Source organism: Phodopus roborovskii, unplaced genomic scaffold (genome assembly GCF_943737965.1).
Source record: "Phodopus roborovskii unplaced genomic scaffold, PHOROB, whole genome shotgun sequence".
Taxonomy (NCBI): Eukaryota; Metazoa; Chordata; class Mammalia; order Rodentia; family Cricetidae; genus Phodopus; species Phodopus roborovskii.
The window spans coordinates 44,820,713-44,834,940 of NW_026126480.1; the positions used below are offsets into that span (position 1 = coordinate 44,820,713).

At 48.0% G+C, this 14,228-nt stretch overlaps 1 protein-coding gene across 1 annotated transcript in view; it reads left to right on the forward strand.

The window, feature by feature from the left end:
* The first annotated feature begins 262 nt into the window (after positions 1 to 262).
* Mgmt (O-6-methylguanine-DNA methyltransferase) overlaps positions 263 to 14,228 on the forward strand; it is a 228,009-nt gene continuing 214,043 nt past the window's right edge. Inside the window, exon 1 of the mRNA XM_051193224.1 lies at positions 263 to 385. Within this exon, the coding sequence (XP_051049181.1) occupies positions 278 to 385 (108 nt within the window). The 5' untranslated portion in view covers positions 263 to 277. The remainder of the gene's footprint in view (positions 386 to 14,228) is intronic.

Below are 14,228 nucleotides of genomic sequence, written 5' to 3' on the forward strand. Positions count from 1 at the left end.
GCGGCACGAATTCCAGGGTGGGCTAGGAACCAGTTTCAGGTCCAGAGAGCCCTGGTATAGGAGCCAGTATCTAGAGAGAAAGCGCAGAGCTGCAGTCTGGCTTTACACACTGGGCATGCTCTGGCTGCAGAGAGCCCGCCCTAGGCTCCCCGCCCAGCTTCCGGCAGCTCCTGGCCACGCTTACCTTTCACTCTCGCCTTCCACCCTCACTACTCAGCGTCCACTGTAACTTGACTCTCTAGGCCCCACCCCGAATACCAGGCCCCGCCCTCAGCTCATGCGTGCTCTGCGATCCATGCTTTTCAGTGTTAGAGCCTGGCTTTTCAGGCGTCCAGGTCCTCTGCGCCATTGCAAGTTGCTGAGTGTCTGCACAGTTTGCAAGCTGGTGAGTCTCGGGGCATAGTGTGGGGCCCTCTCTGGAAAGAGCGGAAGTCCGGAGCCCAGGGAGACAGTCGCTGCTCTGAGTTGTTCTAAGGGCTCCTTACTTTCTCCAGAACCTCTACCCGCCCTGTACAGCCTGCACCGAGTATGCCCTATTTTCCTGGACTTAGAGTGAAGTGGGCTGACCTGCCTGGCCACTGTGCCTGTATCCTGCTACAACTCCTGATGCCCAACACTTTTCAAGCCTCTGCTGGACCCTGCAGGTCCTCTGACTGTCCTCTTTTCCTTCACTGCTGACCAGGGAGCGAGGACCCATTTTACTCCTGAGGAAGCTACAATTAGTGCTTGCTGAGATCCTCTTGCATCAGGCAGTGCTTCTCATACAGTTCCTTCCTTCTTGAGAAAATAACCAAGTCCCAGGGTCCTGCAGCATCATGGCTGATGTTAGGCACATCCATCCGGTCCAAAGGTCATCTTTACACTTTTGTAGCAAACAGATGGCGTTAAACAGCCAGGTACTTCTTAAATCAGTGATAGTACAGTGACAGCAGGCCATGTACTTCTCATCGGGTGAGTCTAGATCTTTCTTCTGGGAAGTCTTAGCAGTTTTACTCCTAGATGCCTCATCCAGAAATGGATTGTTCTGAGAATCAAGGTTTGAGAGAGAAAGAGAGACAGAGACACACACAGAGAGATAGAGACAGACACACAGAGAGATTTTGTGTGTGTGTGTGTCCATCTTCAGACACAACGCAGTTTGTGAAAAGGGTATAATACACCCTGCAGAGCCTATGTTAGACCCAGATGATTTTATTAACGTCATGTGTCTCATGATGGCTGCAATACTTGTGGTGATGCAGCCTTAGGTGATTGTGGGGATGTAAGAAGCCTGGTTTGTGGTCAGTGTCCTGTAATCTTAGACATGTTATTGGAGCATCTGCCAGAGTCTGAGAGTGACTGGGCAGAATGGTACTGTACTACTGGTCTATCTGAGGCTTCATCCCTTCCTGGGCTCTCTCTGGTCTTGACCTAGAATTTGGCAGTGATATGCTGTCTCACCTTCTGAGGTCTGTGGCAACCAGGCTGCAAGAACTCTGCTATGCTAAAGGTACTGTTCTATTGGAGTATTCTTTTTCACTGCTAAACAATACTATCTATATATGTGGCATGGCTTTGAAGAGATCTCTGTTATTATGGAAGGTTTAAGAAGCAGAGCGCCAGGTTAGGCAGCTGTGTCTTGAACGGCAGCCTTTCTGTGGAACGCAAAAGGCACCAGTTTTGGGTCCTGTTCTAGATCAGTAGGCCTCATCTGGGTCTGTCTCTACCTCCTTCCCTCATTGGGCCTACCTTCACAGGCATGCCATTGTCTTAGTTTTCTGTTGCTGTGCAGTCAAAAACTGTGATAGAGCAGCTTGGTGAGAGAAGGGCTTGTTTGTTTTCATGTCCTGATGACAGTCCGCCATGAAGGGAAGGCAGACCAGGAACTCAAGAAGGGCAGGAACCTGGAGGCAGGAGCTGAAGCAAAGACCATGGAGGGATGTCATTCACTGGCTTGCTTTTTTATGACTTTCTCAGTGTAAATGGAGTTCTTAATTGGCCTAGACAATAAAAGCCAGAGTCAGATATAGAGGGGAATGCTGAGAGATCAGAGAGAAGGAGCAAGCCACAGCACACCTTACCTCCTTAGTGTCTCAGCAGACAAGAGATCAATTTCCTGTTTCAACCTTCTTATATACTGTTTTGGCCAAGCTACTTTACTTCCTGTCTGTCTGCACAGACCTCCAGACTTATGTGGTTAGCTAGTGGCAAGTTCCATTCTCTGAACCCAGATAGGCTTTATTTAAATAAGCAAGATATCACTACATCTCAGCCTACTTTTTATGTACCTCAGGACTACCTGCCCAGGGTACCCATAGTAGGCTGGGCCCTTCCACGCCAGTCATCTATCAGCAGAGACGTGCCCACAGGCCAGTCTGATTGAAGTAGTTTCTCACTTGAGGTACTCGCTTCCTAGATGACCTGAGTTTGTGTCAAGTTACAAAAATACTGCCCAGTTCAGTCAGTCAAGGCCCTCTTTTTCCTTAATCCAGAGATACAGGCAGGAAGGACACCAGAGTTGCTTCCCTCCTTTCTTTCCCAGGAGACCAACATACAGCACTTGTTGATAGATGCAAGCTGAGTTTGGTGGCTCAGGCTTCTAATCTTAGTGCTTGAGAGGCTGAGGCAGGAGGATTGCCAGGCATTAAAGGACATTTTGGACTACGTAGTTGTTGCAGGTTACTTTGAGTCAGGGTGAAACTCTTGTGTCCACAACACAACCAACCAGCCAACCAAACAGCACAATTAAGTTGTCAGCATTGTTTTTAATTTACAGAATACAAACATTTAGGGTTCAGTGGTCAGATCATAAAGACCAATTCCTTGGCAATGGCTTTCTTAGGTGTTCAATCTCATTTTGATAGGCAGCAATGGGAGTGTAACTATTGTCTCATTTCCTGTTTCTAGGCACATGATCCTCTACTTGGGATATGGCTACCCACTCCCCCGACTAAACTGAAAACACTGTAAATCAAAAAGGGAGCATCATCTGACTGACTCCCTGAATAGCCCCACTCAATAGTACAGCACGCCATGCCACAGACTCACATGCCATCCAAACTTTTGACATGAATGTCATTGTAAAGTTCACACTTGAAAATCATGCAGTTGAGTTATTAAAAAAAAATCGCAAAACTCTCATAATATTTTAGTATGTTTGTAACTTTTTTTGTTGGGCCACATTCATTGCTGTTCTCAGCCACGTGTGACCCATTGGGCACAGGTTGGACCTGCTTGTGTCTGTGATTTGTGTTCTTAATGCTTTGTACTATGGAAAAGTACAAAAAGTTGGGTGTACCATGAAAACTTGGGACAGTCATATCTCTTCACATGTCATGGTGACCTTGCAAATGCCCAACTCTGGTGTAAAGTCCCCCTGTAGATCTACTTTCCCCCAGGTCTTGGCTTCTGGTTGGGTCTGTGTTACCAAGAGTCTCTCAGGCCCTGATGACCCTGGTTAGGCTACTACAACAGCTATGCCTGGTCCTGTCTGGTTGAGTGGATGACTTTATCCAAGTTCTTACTAAAGGCATTGATGTCTGATTGCTGACCATTATTTAAATAAAGCCTGAAGGTTCAAATCAGACCTGTCGACCGATATTCCACTGAACAGAGTATGGCTTCTGCCAGTCTGTCCACAGAGATTGATAAACAGACTGGCCCACACCAGTTCTGGGGTCTGAAGTGAAAAGGACAGCTTGTCTTGAAGGGAGTAGGTCTTTGCTGGAGGCTGACTCTGCCATGGCTGGCAGGATGGATTTTCTTGTTGTTTGCTGTGGAGGCCTGTGCTAGGCATAGCTAGATAAAAGTTGAAGATGCTGCTTTGTGGCCTGAATATGGTGTGGTGCCTGTCCTTGTTATTCAACTGTGGCAATAGTCAAGTTTTTGACTTAAACATTAGCAGTAACAAAGGACTCACTGAGTAGGGCTGTGTCATTTGGGGAAAGCCACATAATGAATATGAGCTGCATAATGAGTGAGACTTATCCCTCCCTTTCTGTAGCTGTTAAAATGATTGGCCTTAAGAAGAGGACTAAATCCTTTGGTGACCTTTGTGACCTTGAAGGAATCAGTGCCTTGGCAGCTGTGGTTTCCATGCGAGGGGTCACAGGCTGGGTCTACCAAGATGCCAGGCATCCCTGGGTTAAGCCGGCCTCCTGCGCCTTGCTCCAGAGTCTGCCCCAGTGAAATGACCAAGTAGACAGGCCATGCCCAAAGGCTACAGACACAGTGGTGACTCTTGTTGATGGTTAAAACTTGTTTTCTGCACTCCCAGCTGGAGTGAACTCATTTTGGCCTGCAACATAAGAGTAAGACCAGTTAACAAATTCTACAGAAACATCTTAAAGCTTTTATTTGTTGTCATGTATAACCAGAAAAGGAACAGTGAAAGAGCAATAAATGCCCGATGTGTCCACTCTGCTACTAAAATTTTCTTGTTAGAATACTTTCCTACCCATAACACTTGTGAAATCAGCTCTCTATCCAGCCCAGCTCTGGGGCCCATTCCCAGAAGTCCGAAGGTGACACCAAATGCATAGTCCACCAATGGCATGGCTCATAAAAGCAGGCACTTGTTAAATCTATTTGTTTTATTATAGACATTGATCTGCCAGTTGCAATAATGCATTTATGGACATTTTTCTGCAAGTGCAGCGCTGGTGGCAGTTTTTACTGACAAATCGAGTCATATGGGTAATAGTTCAGAGCATTTTTAGCCTATTGACAGATTAGCTGGTCCCAACACTGGATTTCAGAGTATTGGTGGGTGAGGAGAGAAAAAGGCTCTCAGAACAAAGTAGGGGCTGGGACTTTAGACATGGAGATGTTAGATGTAAACATGGTATTTAAAAAGCTGTTATTTCTCATTTGTAAACTTAGCTAAATTGGAATGTAGACAAAAGGTGAGAAGCCAGGAATGTCACCTTTGGGTTGGTCTGTTGTTAATATGGTTGCTCAGATCCATGGCTCCAGCAAGACCAGATATGGCAACCCAGTGGGTGTTCATGGGCTGCCCTAAAGGTGGTCTGAACTCTGTGGGTATCAGAATTTCTAAGAGCTCTGGTTCCCAAGGTGGGAGGGCCCTATGGCAGGAATATAGGATTGAAGCCCAGGGATCATCAGCTTGTGGGCTCTGGGAGGACTCTGCTTGCCCTCATGCTTGAGCCCTTGAGTTCATCTTTAGGGTAAAACAGGAAAGAGAATGTTGCAGCTCAGACCAGCTCCAAAGCCCACTTCCAGCTGGATCCACCTGTGCTTAGCATGAGTTGTTCAGCTTCATGGATCTGTGTATGTTTTCTACTCTTTAGAGACATGTGACTCTTCATCTTGCAAATCCAACATGTTATCATCACATTATAACTTTTAGTTTTGTGGTTCTGACAGCAGATGATTCCAGAATTCTGACATTAGCTTTATGTACAAGTGTGAAGCATAGGCAAACATGACTTGCCTCCTTCCTCAGTGACCTTCTGAATAGGTTGTTTTCCTTTTCTTCTCTTGAGTAGAAGCATTTTCTTTCTGGTGAGGGCCAACTTTCAAATCCAAATCCGAATGCGTTTTTGTGTGGAGCAGAAAGGGCTGTTGGTATAGCAAGTGCTAGAGCCATATGTGAAGAGCAACGATGTAGTCAGATACTAGATGGATGAAATGGGCAGCTTGCTTGTCTGCTGGATCAGAGTGATTGATGTATTTTGTCTACCTGGGTTGGAAGCACATGCAGTAATAAATGAATGCTTGTTTTGTAAATAAAAAGCACAGTGTGGATGCCAGGCAGTGGTGATACACGCCTTTAATCCTAGTACTTGGGAGGCTTTGGGAGGTTGGTCTTTGTGAGTCCAGCCTGGTCTACAGAGCGAGTTCCAGGACAGGCTCCAACGTTACAGAGCAACCGTGTTTTGAAACCACAGCCTTATTTAACAGCCTCATTTTCTTCCAGGTCGGCCAGCATACACACTGGCCCTCAGTCCAGTCTGCATCCTAGTTTCCCAGCAGTTCAGTCAGTACACTTGTTTCCTTCAGCCAGCATTTTTGTTTCCTTGACACCAGCTAGATCCTGTATCACAGACTCTCCTCCCCCAAGTCCCCATCTAGGTTAGTAGCACAGTGCTTACCTGCTAAATCCCTGGAGACAAGATGGCTGCCATGACTATGAGAAAGGTGACTTCTCCTTCCAAAGCTTGGTCTGATGGCAGCTGTGGGATACAATGAAGGTGACATCTTGATGGATCCTGGAGGCCAGGCCCTGGTGAGCTGTGCGAGGTGATCACAGTTGCTTTGGGATATTATCAGTGGATAGTCACAAAGCTGGGCTTGGTGAGGTAGGACTGGAGGCTGCAGAAGCTCCTCTATATTATGTCTGAGAGGCCAGCTTGTCTGGGGTTGGGTGTGGCTCCCCATGCCGAGGTGCCAGGTTTCAAGTTTCATCTGTGGAGTTTATTTGCTCTGTTGCCTCTTGTGAGTTTTGTAATTGAGAGTTCTCAAGGTGATCCATCTGCTCAGGAGGCCACGTTCAGCTGTGCCCTGAAAGAATATGCTCACCGCTGGTGCCAAGAGCAGGCAGCTTTGCTTCCCATGTGCTCCCAATGTACTACCAGTGCCAGCCAGCCCCATGCTTGACGTCTCTCGTCTGTTAAGTTGAAAGGAAATCCTAAAGAACCAGACACAGGATCCCACATGCTGGCCCTGGTTGGGAGCCAGGGGTGACACTAGCTTGTCCAGTCTTTTCCCTCATTGTGACTGCTCATACCATAATATAAGGGGTAACCGAGGTCTGCTGGGTAAATTTTGTCAAAAATCAGTGGTCTGAAGTGGGGCTTGTTGTGCATGCCTGAACCCCCAGTGCTTAGAACATAGAGGCAAGAACAGGATTCAGGTCCATCCTTGGCTATATGCAAGATCTATCCATTCCATTCAAGGGGAGCCTGGGCTACATGAAATCTTGTCTCAAAACCCCTTTTCCCCTTTGTGATGGTTAATTTTTTTTTTTTTTAAGTCAGTGCAGGATGGCCTAGAATTCTTAATATAGACCAAGCTTGCTTTCAACTCACCGAGATGCCCCTTCCTCTGCCTCCTGAATACTGGGATTAAAAGTGTGTGTCACCATACCTGGTATATGATACTTAATCTTGATCACTAACTTCATGGAATTTAGAATCACCATAGAAACCAATTCTGGGCATGGGATTTTTAGATTGGGTTGAGATGGGAAGACCTACCTTAAATGGGGGTGACACCATCCCATGGGCTGCAGTCACAACTGGGTAGAAAAGGAGGAAGTCAATTGAGCACCAGCCTTCATTATGCTGCCTCTTGACTGTGGATGCAGTGTGGATTCAGCCACCTCCTGCTCCTACTGCCATGCCTTCCCCACCACACATCACTGTATCCCCTAGAACTGTAAGCCAGGATAAACTTTGCTCTTTTCAACATGCATCCTGTCAGGTATTTGGTTATAACAGAAAAGTAAATATATCAGAGCTCTGCAGAAATTTTAGGTGGGGAAGGAATGGGTCTTATTTAGCTTTTCACCCTTGTGTGGCTCGTGTCATCATGGACTGTGGAAGGCGTACTATGTTGTTTTATTTATCCAGGGTGCCCAACCTTTTGACATGTGACATGAAGTTATATTGAACTGCATTCAAAGCTGTTGTATGGCTTTCCAGCTAAAGGTTGGCCATGCTCTATCCTAGATAATCTTATCAAATCCTCAGGATTAGTTGAAGAGGGATGATGGAGGAGTGGCTTTCTTTCTCTCTCTCTCTTTTTTTTCTTTACCTTTTTTTTTTTTTCCAAGTGAGGAAGCAGGGTTTCAGAAGGACACTGGGCATAAAGTTGAATTGTCTAGCCCAGATCTGTTTGCTAACCAAGGGCAGGCTTGTCACCATCGCGTTGTGCTTTCTTTGCAATGGTTATAGGCCAAGAAGGTGCTGGAAGGCCTTTGTGGGGGCCGAACAGGGCATGTGCATGCACACACTTGTATTTTTAATGAAGGCTTTCTGGCCAGTGTTCACAAGCATTCTGAAGAAAAGCAAGCATATGTCTGAATCCATTTCTACATGATAGTTCTCAAAGCCCTGTGAGGAATATGCAGAACTTTAGCTGGGGCTGAGTGCAGAGCAGATGTCATGACAAGACCCTGCCTGTAGGCTCTTTCTTTGCTCCTTGTGGTCCATCTCTGCCCCCACACCTCCTGGTAAGTCAGGGGAAATGCACTGGGGCTATAAGGGTAAGGGAAGATCCAAGTGCTATCTGTGGACTGTCCACCCACCTTAATACGTCTCTTCTGGACAGGGATTTGAGAAGGATATGGGTTAGCTAACAAGGGCGGCTAGTGCAGTGGGCAGGGCAGGGCAGCTCCAGAAGGGCCTGTCCCATCTTGAGGGGTGTGGGGATAACAGGTCATGCATGGATGGCTCTGATCCTTGGAAGATCACTTACCTGCTTGTCACCCAGTTGGGAAGAAAAGGAAGTTCAGCTCTGGATCTTGCAGTGAGAGGGAGGTGCCTGTAGGGGTCAAGTGGTATCTGGCTGTGAAGGAGTGATACCTATGGAGGTCATAAGGGATCTGGTATACCGTAACGGGGTGGTGCTTGTGGGGGCCATGGAAACAGTCTTGTCAGCTGACTGGGAGTTTCCTGTGCGTGAGAGGAGAGACTTGTTGGAAAAGACAACTGCATGTAGGGTCATTTTCCTTTGTTCTTTTTAATTTGTTTTGGTTTTTAAGACAGGGTCTTAAGTAGTTCAGGTTGGCCTGGAACTCACCTTGAACTCCTGATCCTCCTGCTTCCACCTTCCAAGGCGTGGGGTTATAGTCAAGAACCATCTAGGCAGGGTCATTCGTCTTATTCTGGAGGAAGAAAATATTTGGTATGTGTGCTTTCATTTAATGTGGATTTTAAAGAAGCATGCTGTCTGCCTTGCCTGGCATTTGGGCTCTGAGGCGGGGAGATTGCCTTATTTTAACTGCTCATTCAGGCAGAGATGTCAGCAGGGAGGAAGGCGGCTCATTAACAGGCACCTCCACCCCCAGCCTGAGCTCTGTGGGGGGCAACCTGTACTTCCTGTAGGTAGCCATGGTATCCTTAAAATCACACTGACAAGTTTTAGGTGTACAGTCACATCAGAATGCAAATTAAAAATAGAGCATGTGTGCTCCGCTTGCTTACATAAAGACCTTGGAAAGTTCTCCCTGGGTGGTAGAGTCCTGTGGGGCTCCTCTGGTGGTTTCTAGGGTAGGAAGACCCTCTCCAAGGGTCAGAGGCCTGTTTTCCAGTGCTGTAACAGAATACCCGAGACTGGGTGGTGTACAAGGAAAGAGCTTTTGGGCTCACAAGTGTTGGCATTGGAACAATGGAGATGGAGATCAGAGTTGCATTGGGCAAGGAACGGCCTTGTGTGTATTGCTTCAACTCATGTGAAAGAGCACAAGGGCAGGCAGGAGGCTGGGTCCTGTGTAATTGGCCCATTCCTGAGAGAAGGGCACTTATTGGCTCCATTGTCCCCCACAGTCCAAAGCCCTCCCACTGGGCCCTGCCCTCCTGCACCGCACAAAGGAATTGTTCAAGTCCAGGAATGTTTGGAAGAAGACTTGGAAGGTTTATGCCAACCTTGTCTTCCAGGGCTGTGCTCTTGAAGTTCTGGGTACATGCGACTGGGTAGGAGAGATGTGTTTGTGTTCTGTGTGTTGGTGAGGTATCTGGAGGACAGAAGAGAACTGGAATATATTTGTGTTAGATCTTTTCTCTGTGGCCAAGAACATGGCTTAAGGGAATAGTTCACTTTGGCTCATATTTTCAGAGGCTTCTGACTACCAAGAGTGACTCCATTGTCTCTGGGCCCGTAACAAAAGTAGAGAATCATGGCTATTGGGAAACAGACACAGAGAAACGAGGGAAGGAGAAAAAGAGAGACAGGACCGAGTCAGGGTCACAGTGTCTTTCCAGGGTGGGCCCCCAGTGACCATGACCATCCAGTGAGGCTCTTCTAGTACTATCATATTACACATCCACCAGTGGATGAATCTCCATTGATTAGGTCAGAGCCCTTAGGATTCAGTCCTGTCCCGGTGATACGAACCACTAGTTTAGGGCCAAGTCATCAACCTTTGAGTATTATGGGGATACTTCATATTGAAACTGGCACAGTTTGAAGCAGCCCTTCCTCACAAATGGCTTCTGAGTAGAGATTTAAGGATGAGAGGTAGGTAGCCAGAGGGAGACCTGGGGAGAGTTCCCGGGGGGGGGGGGCAGGAACTGCATTGGTGGAGTCTTGGCTGGTTGTATGGTAGGCATGTCATATGGACATGTGGTGTGGTCATGGTGGTGCAGAGGAGTTGGAGCAGACAGGTTTTACAAGTCCTGCCCCTGTATGTGGTAGATGCAGAGCTCACAGAAGATCTCAGAAGCTGAGATTGAGAGTCTCAGGGTTCCTAGGTTGTCATCCAGTGAAGATAATGCCAGCCATGCCTCCTGTGCCTGTGTCAGATGACAGAGAATCAAATGAGCAAGCATGTCACGTCCTTAGCACAGTGGCAGTAGGGGCTCTGTTCTGGGCATGCCCCTGTTCTTGTTAGTAAGGCTTTTAGCACTCAAGGGGAAGTTTCTAGAATAATGGGCAAAGAAAAGAAATGATGTATTTCCAAAAGTTACTGAATTTAGCCAGCTATCCCAAGAAGACCCAGGTGTACTATTCTTTATTGTGCAGAAAAAAATTTGTTTCTGTCACCATTGTGTTAGCATCAGATTAAGCTGTCGAGTCAGATGGATGCAGGGCGTCCTGTGGCCCGTCTGCTGATTAACAGGCTCCCTGCACCCCCCCCCTCCTCCAGCCCATCCGTCTCTGGGCTGAGCAGGCCTCTGAGAACTGCCTGGTAGTTGCTGGTGGGAACTGTCCCCTTGGATTGGACTCGGGAGACTAGAGGAGGCTGCTTCCAGAATGCTGCCTCTGATGGATAGCCAGAAAGTTTTCTCAGAAAGGTGAGCAGATGTAAACATGGGTAAAATGTAAAGTTCAAGATTACCCTCCCTGCTGGTGGAGACCAGACGTAGTAGGTTAAGTGGGGCTTTCAGTCCTAAGCTAGATACATCCCAGACACGCTGGGGTGGTGCACACTCCGAAGCTTTCGCTCCATAACTCCCCTGAACATGATTGCTGTGACTTTGTCTCTAGCTGGAATGCCCTTGGCCTTGAGTCTGGATCAGTAGTTTGTTTTCTTTCTGTCTTCAGAAGCATAGGGCTTAAAAGACCTCTACCTGGCTCAGAATGAGGCCGCCTGCAGGGATTAAGTGAGGCCAGAGTAAGCTGATCCCTCTCTCTCTCTCTCTCTCTCTCTCTCTCTCTCTCTCTCTCTCTCTCTCTCTCTCTCTGTGTGTGTGTACACCTGCAGTGGTATGTGTGTATATGCACGTTTGTGTGCAGGCTAGAGGACAATCACAAGCATCATTCCTCAGGCATCATGCACCTTTTGTGTTTAGGGACAGGGTCTCTGGCTGGCCTAGAGTTTACCAAGTAGGCTAAGCTTGTCAGCTAGCAGCCCCAGGAATCTGTATCTCCACATCCCCAGGGCTGGGTTACACACACACACATGCCAGACTGTAGGGAGCCGTCCCTGCATTCTCCATTACAAGATGGCGCCTGCATCCAGCTGGCATTGAGAGTAAACAAGTCAATGCGCAGGTGCAGGGTGATTTTTCCCTCCCTTGGCCTCTGCCTCTTCCGTGGCGTCATATGGGCCAATGGGCTGCAGCCAATCAGGAGGTGACACGTCCCAGGCGAAGGTTGTAAACCTATATAAGGGTTGGGTTTTGGATGTTTGGCGTCTCCGCTCTGTAAGCTTATGCTCTCCCTCTCAAGATGCATTAAAGCTTTACTGCAGAAGGATCCTGAGTGTGCTGCGTCGTTCTTGCTGGTGAGACGGTAGCGCGGGACACCAGACCTGGTTTTTCTCTTGGTCCTCATGCTTGTGTAGCAAGCACTTTACCGACCAAAGTGTTTCTCCAGCTCTAGCACTCATTTATTTGTTGTTTATTCATTTATTTGTTTGTTTGAATGTGTAGAAGGCCCTTGTCATTCTAGATTCTGTGGAGCTGGCAGTTAACACTAGCCACCACAGCGATTTGCAACCTAAGGTGTTGTCTCAGGCTGTCTAGGGTGACTTCTTAGGGGGTCATATCTGGGAACTCATGGGTGTCAGTGCGTTCAGATCATCTTCACCTGGCTCAGAATGAGTCTGCTCGAGGAATTAAGTGTTGCGAGGATATATGTTAGTTGAGGGCCCTTGCAGGCTGGTGCGCTGTGGGCCTTGAAGTCCTGTGAGCCACCTAGGGTGTTGTGTGTACCTTAAGGTCCTGTGAATCCAGGGTTCTGTGGATATAGGACTGTGTGAATCTGGGGACTGAATGGAGCTGCTTCTGAGTGGGCCTGGGTGTTGTGTGGGATGGAATGGGGAGTGTGAAGAGAGGACACTGTGGGATGGAATGGGGAGTGTGAAGAGAGGACACTGGGATGGAATGGGGAGTGTGAAGAGAGGACACTGGGATGGAATGGGGAGTGTGAAGAGAGGACACTGGGATGGAATGGGAAGTGTGGAGTGAGGACACTGGGATGGAATGGGGAGTGTGAAGTGAGGACACTGGGATGGAATGGGGAGTGTGAAGTGGGGACACTGGGGTGGAATGGGGAGTGTGAAGTGAGGACACTGAGATGGAATGGGGAGTGTGAAGTGGGGACACTGGGGTGGAATGGGGAGTGTGAAGTGAGGATACTGTGGGATGGAATGGGGAGTGTGAAGTGGGGACACTGTGGGATGGAATGGGGAGTTTGAAGTGGGGACACTGTGGGATGGAATGGGGAGTGTGAAGTGGGGACACTGGGATGGAATGGGGAGTGTGAAGTGGGGACACTGTGGGATGGAATGGGGAATGTGAAGTGGAGACACTGTGGGATGGAATGGGGAGTGTGAAGTGGGGACACTGGGATGGAATGGGGAGTGTGAAGTGGGGACACTGTGGGATGGAATGGGGAATGTGAAGTGGGGACACTGGGATGGAATGGGGAGTGTGAAGTGGGGACACTGGGATGGAATGGGGAGTGTGAAGTGGGGACACTGTTTTGTGTTCTAGCCTCACCATCCTTGTTTCCATTCCAGTCTAGTGTCTTCTATCCTTGCAATCACCTAGAAGTTTCTGGAAATTCCAGACTTCACATAGCCACACAAGCACGGAGTGTGGCTGCCCAGCACAGTGTGTTGCTTAGCAAGGCTTCTGATGTAGAGACACAGTTGTTGGCTTCCTTTTGCTTCCCATCACTCTTCTCTTTTGCTTCAGACGGATCTAGCTGACCCTCCTGCAAAGTGCATTTGTGCCTGGCTCATTTGGGCCTACCTGACCCTACACATGACCACTTTATCTGGACTATGCTTGTCTACTCTTGCCCAAGAGTTGCATCTGTGAGTGGTCTTGGGGGGGGGGTTCTCTACACACTCATGACCTCCTTTGCCCCAAGACCCAAATACAGATATACCCTGCTCTTGGCTCTGCCCTCAAACCTCCCCAGTCTCAAGTTCGAAAAGCCACTTCAGCCCTGGTTTTCTTCCTGACCTTCCATTGCCCTTGGCTTTCATCTTCTTGGTACTGTTTATTCTGCACTGTTGGGGTGCTGGACCAGGAGTCTTCTGAGGCCTGGGCTGTGGTTGACTTGACCAAAGGCTATGCTTTGCTAGGCACAGGCTCTGTGCTGCTTGCTGTGTCCCAGGGTCAGAGGCTGTGTTTGAGAAGAGGCCTTCAGACGACTCTTAGGGTAAAGAGAGGACACAGGACTGGGGTGGAAGGACTGGGGTGGATTCCAGTCCGACAGACTCTGTGTCCTGTAAGGTAGGCAGTAGATGCTCTGTCAGTATGCCAGCAAAGAGCTCTGAGCAGGAGCCTAGGTAGCCAAAATTTGAGCTTTTGTCTGGTCTGTGCAAAGTTACATAAATGCCTGTTGTTTAAGCCATCCTGTGTGACATTGTGTCCTGACAGCCAGAGCTGACTAAATGTGGTGTTTGTCCATGAAGTTCAAGTTTGGGAATGAAGATAGATCTGCTATTACTGGGAAATCTGGGGTTCTTTTCTTGTGGGTTCTTAGTCTCATTAGCAGAAGAATTTATAAATTTATAAACAGATTCAGAAGGAAGTTCAAGGACCATTAGATTATGTAAGAAAAACAACAGGCCAGGCCAGTCTTGGGTGCTGTTGTGAGGAGGGAGCTGG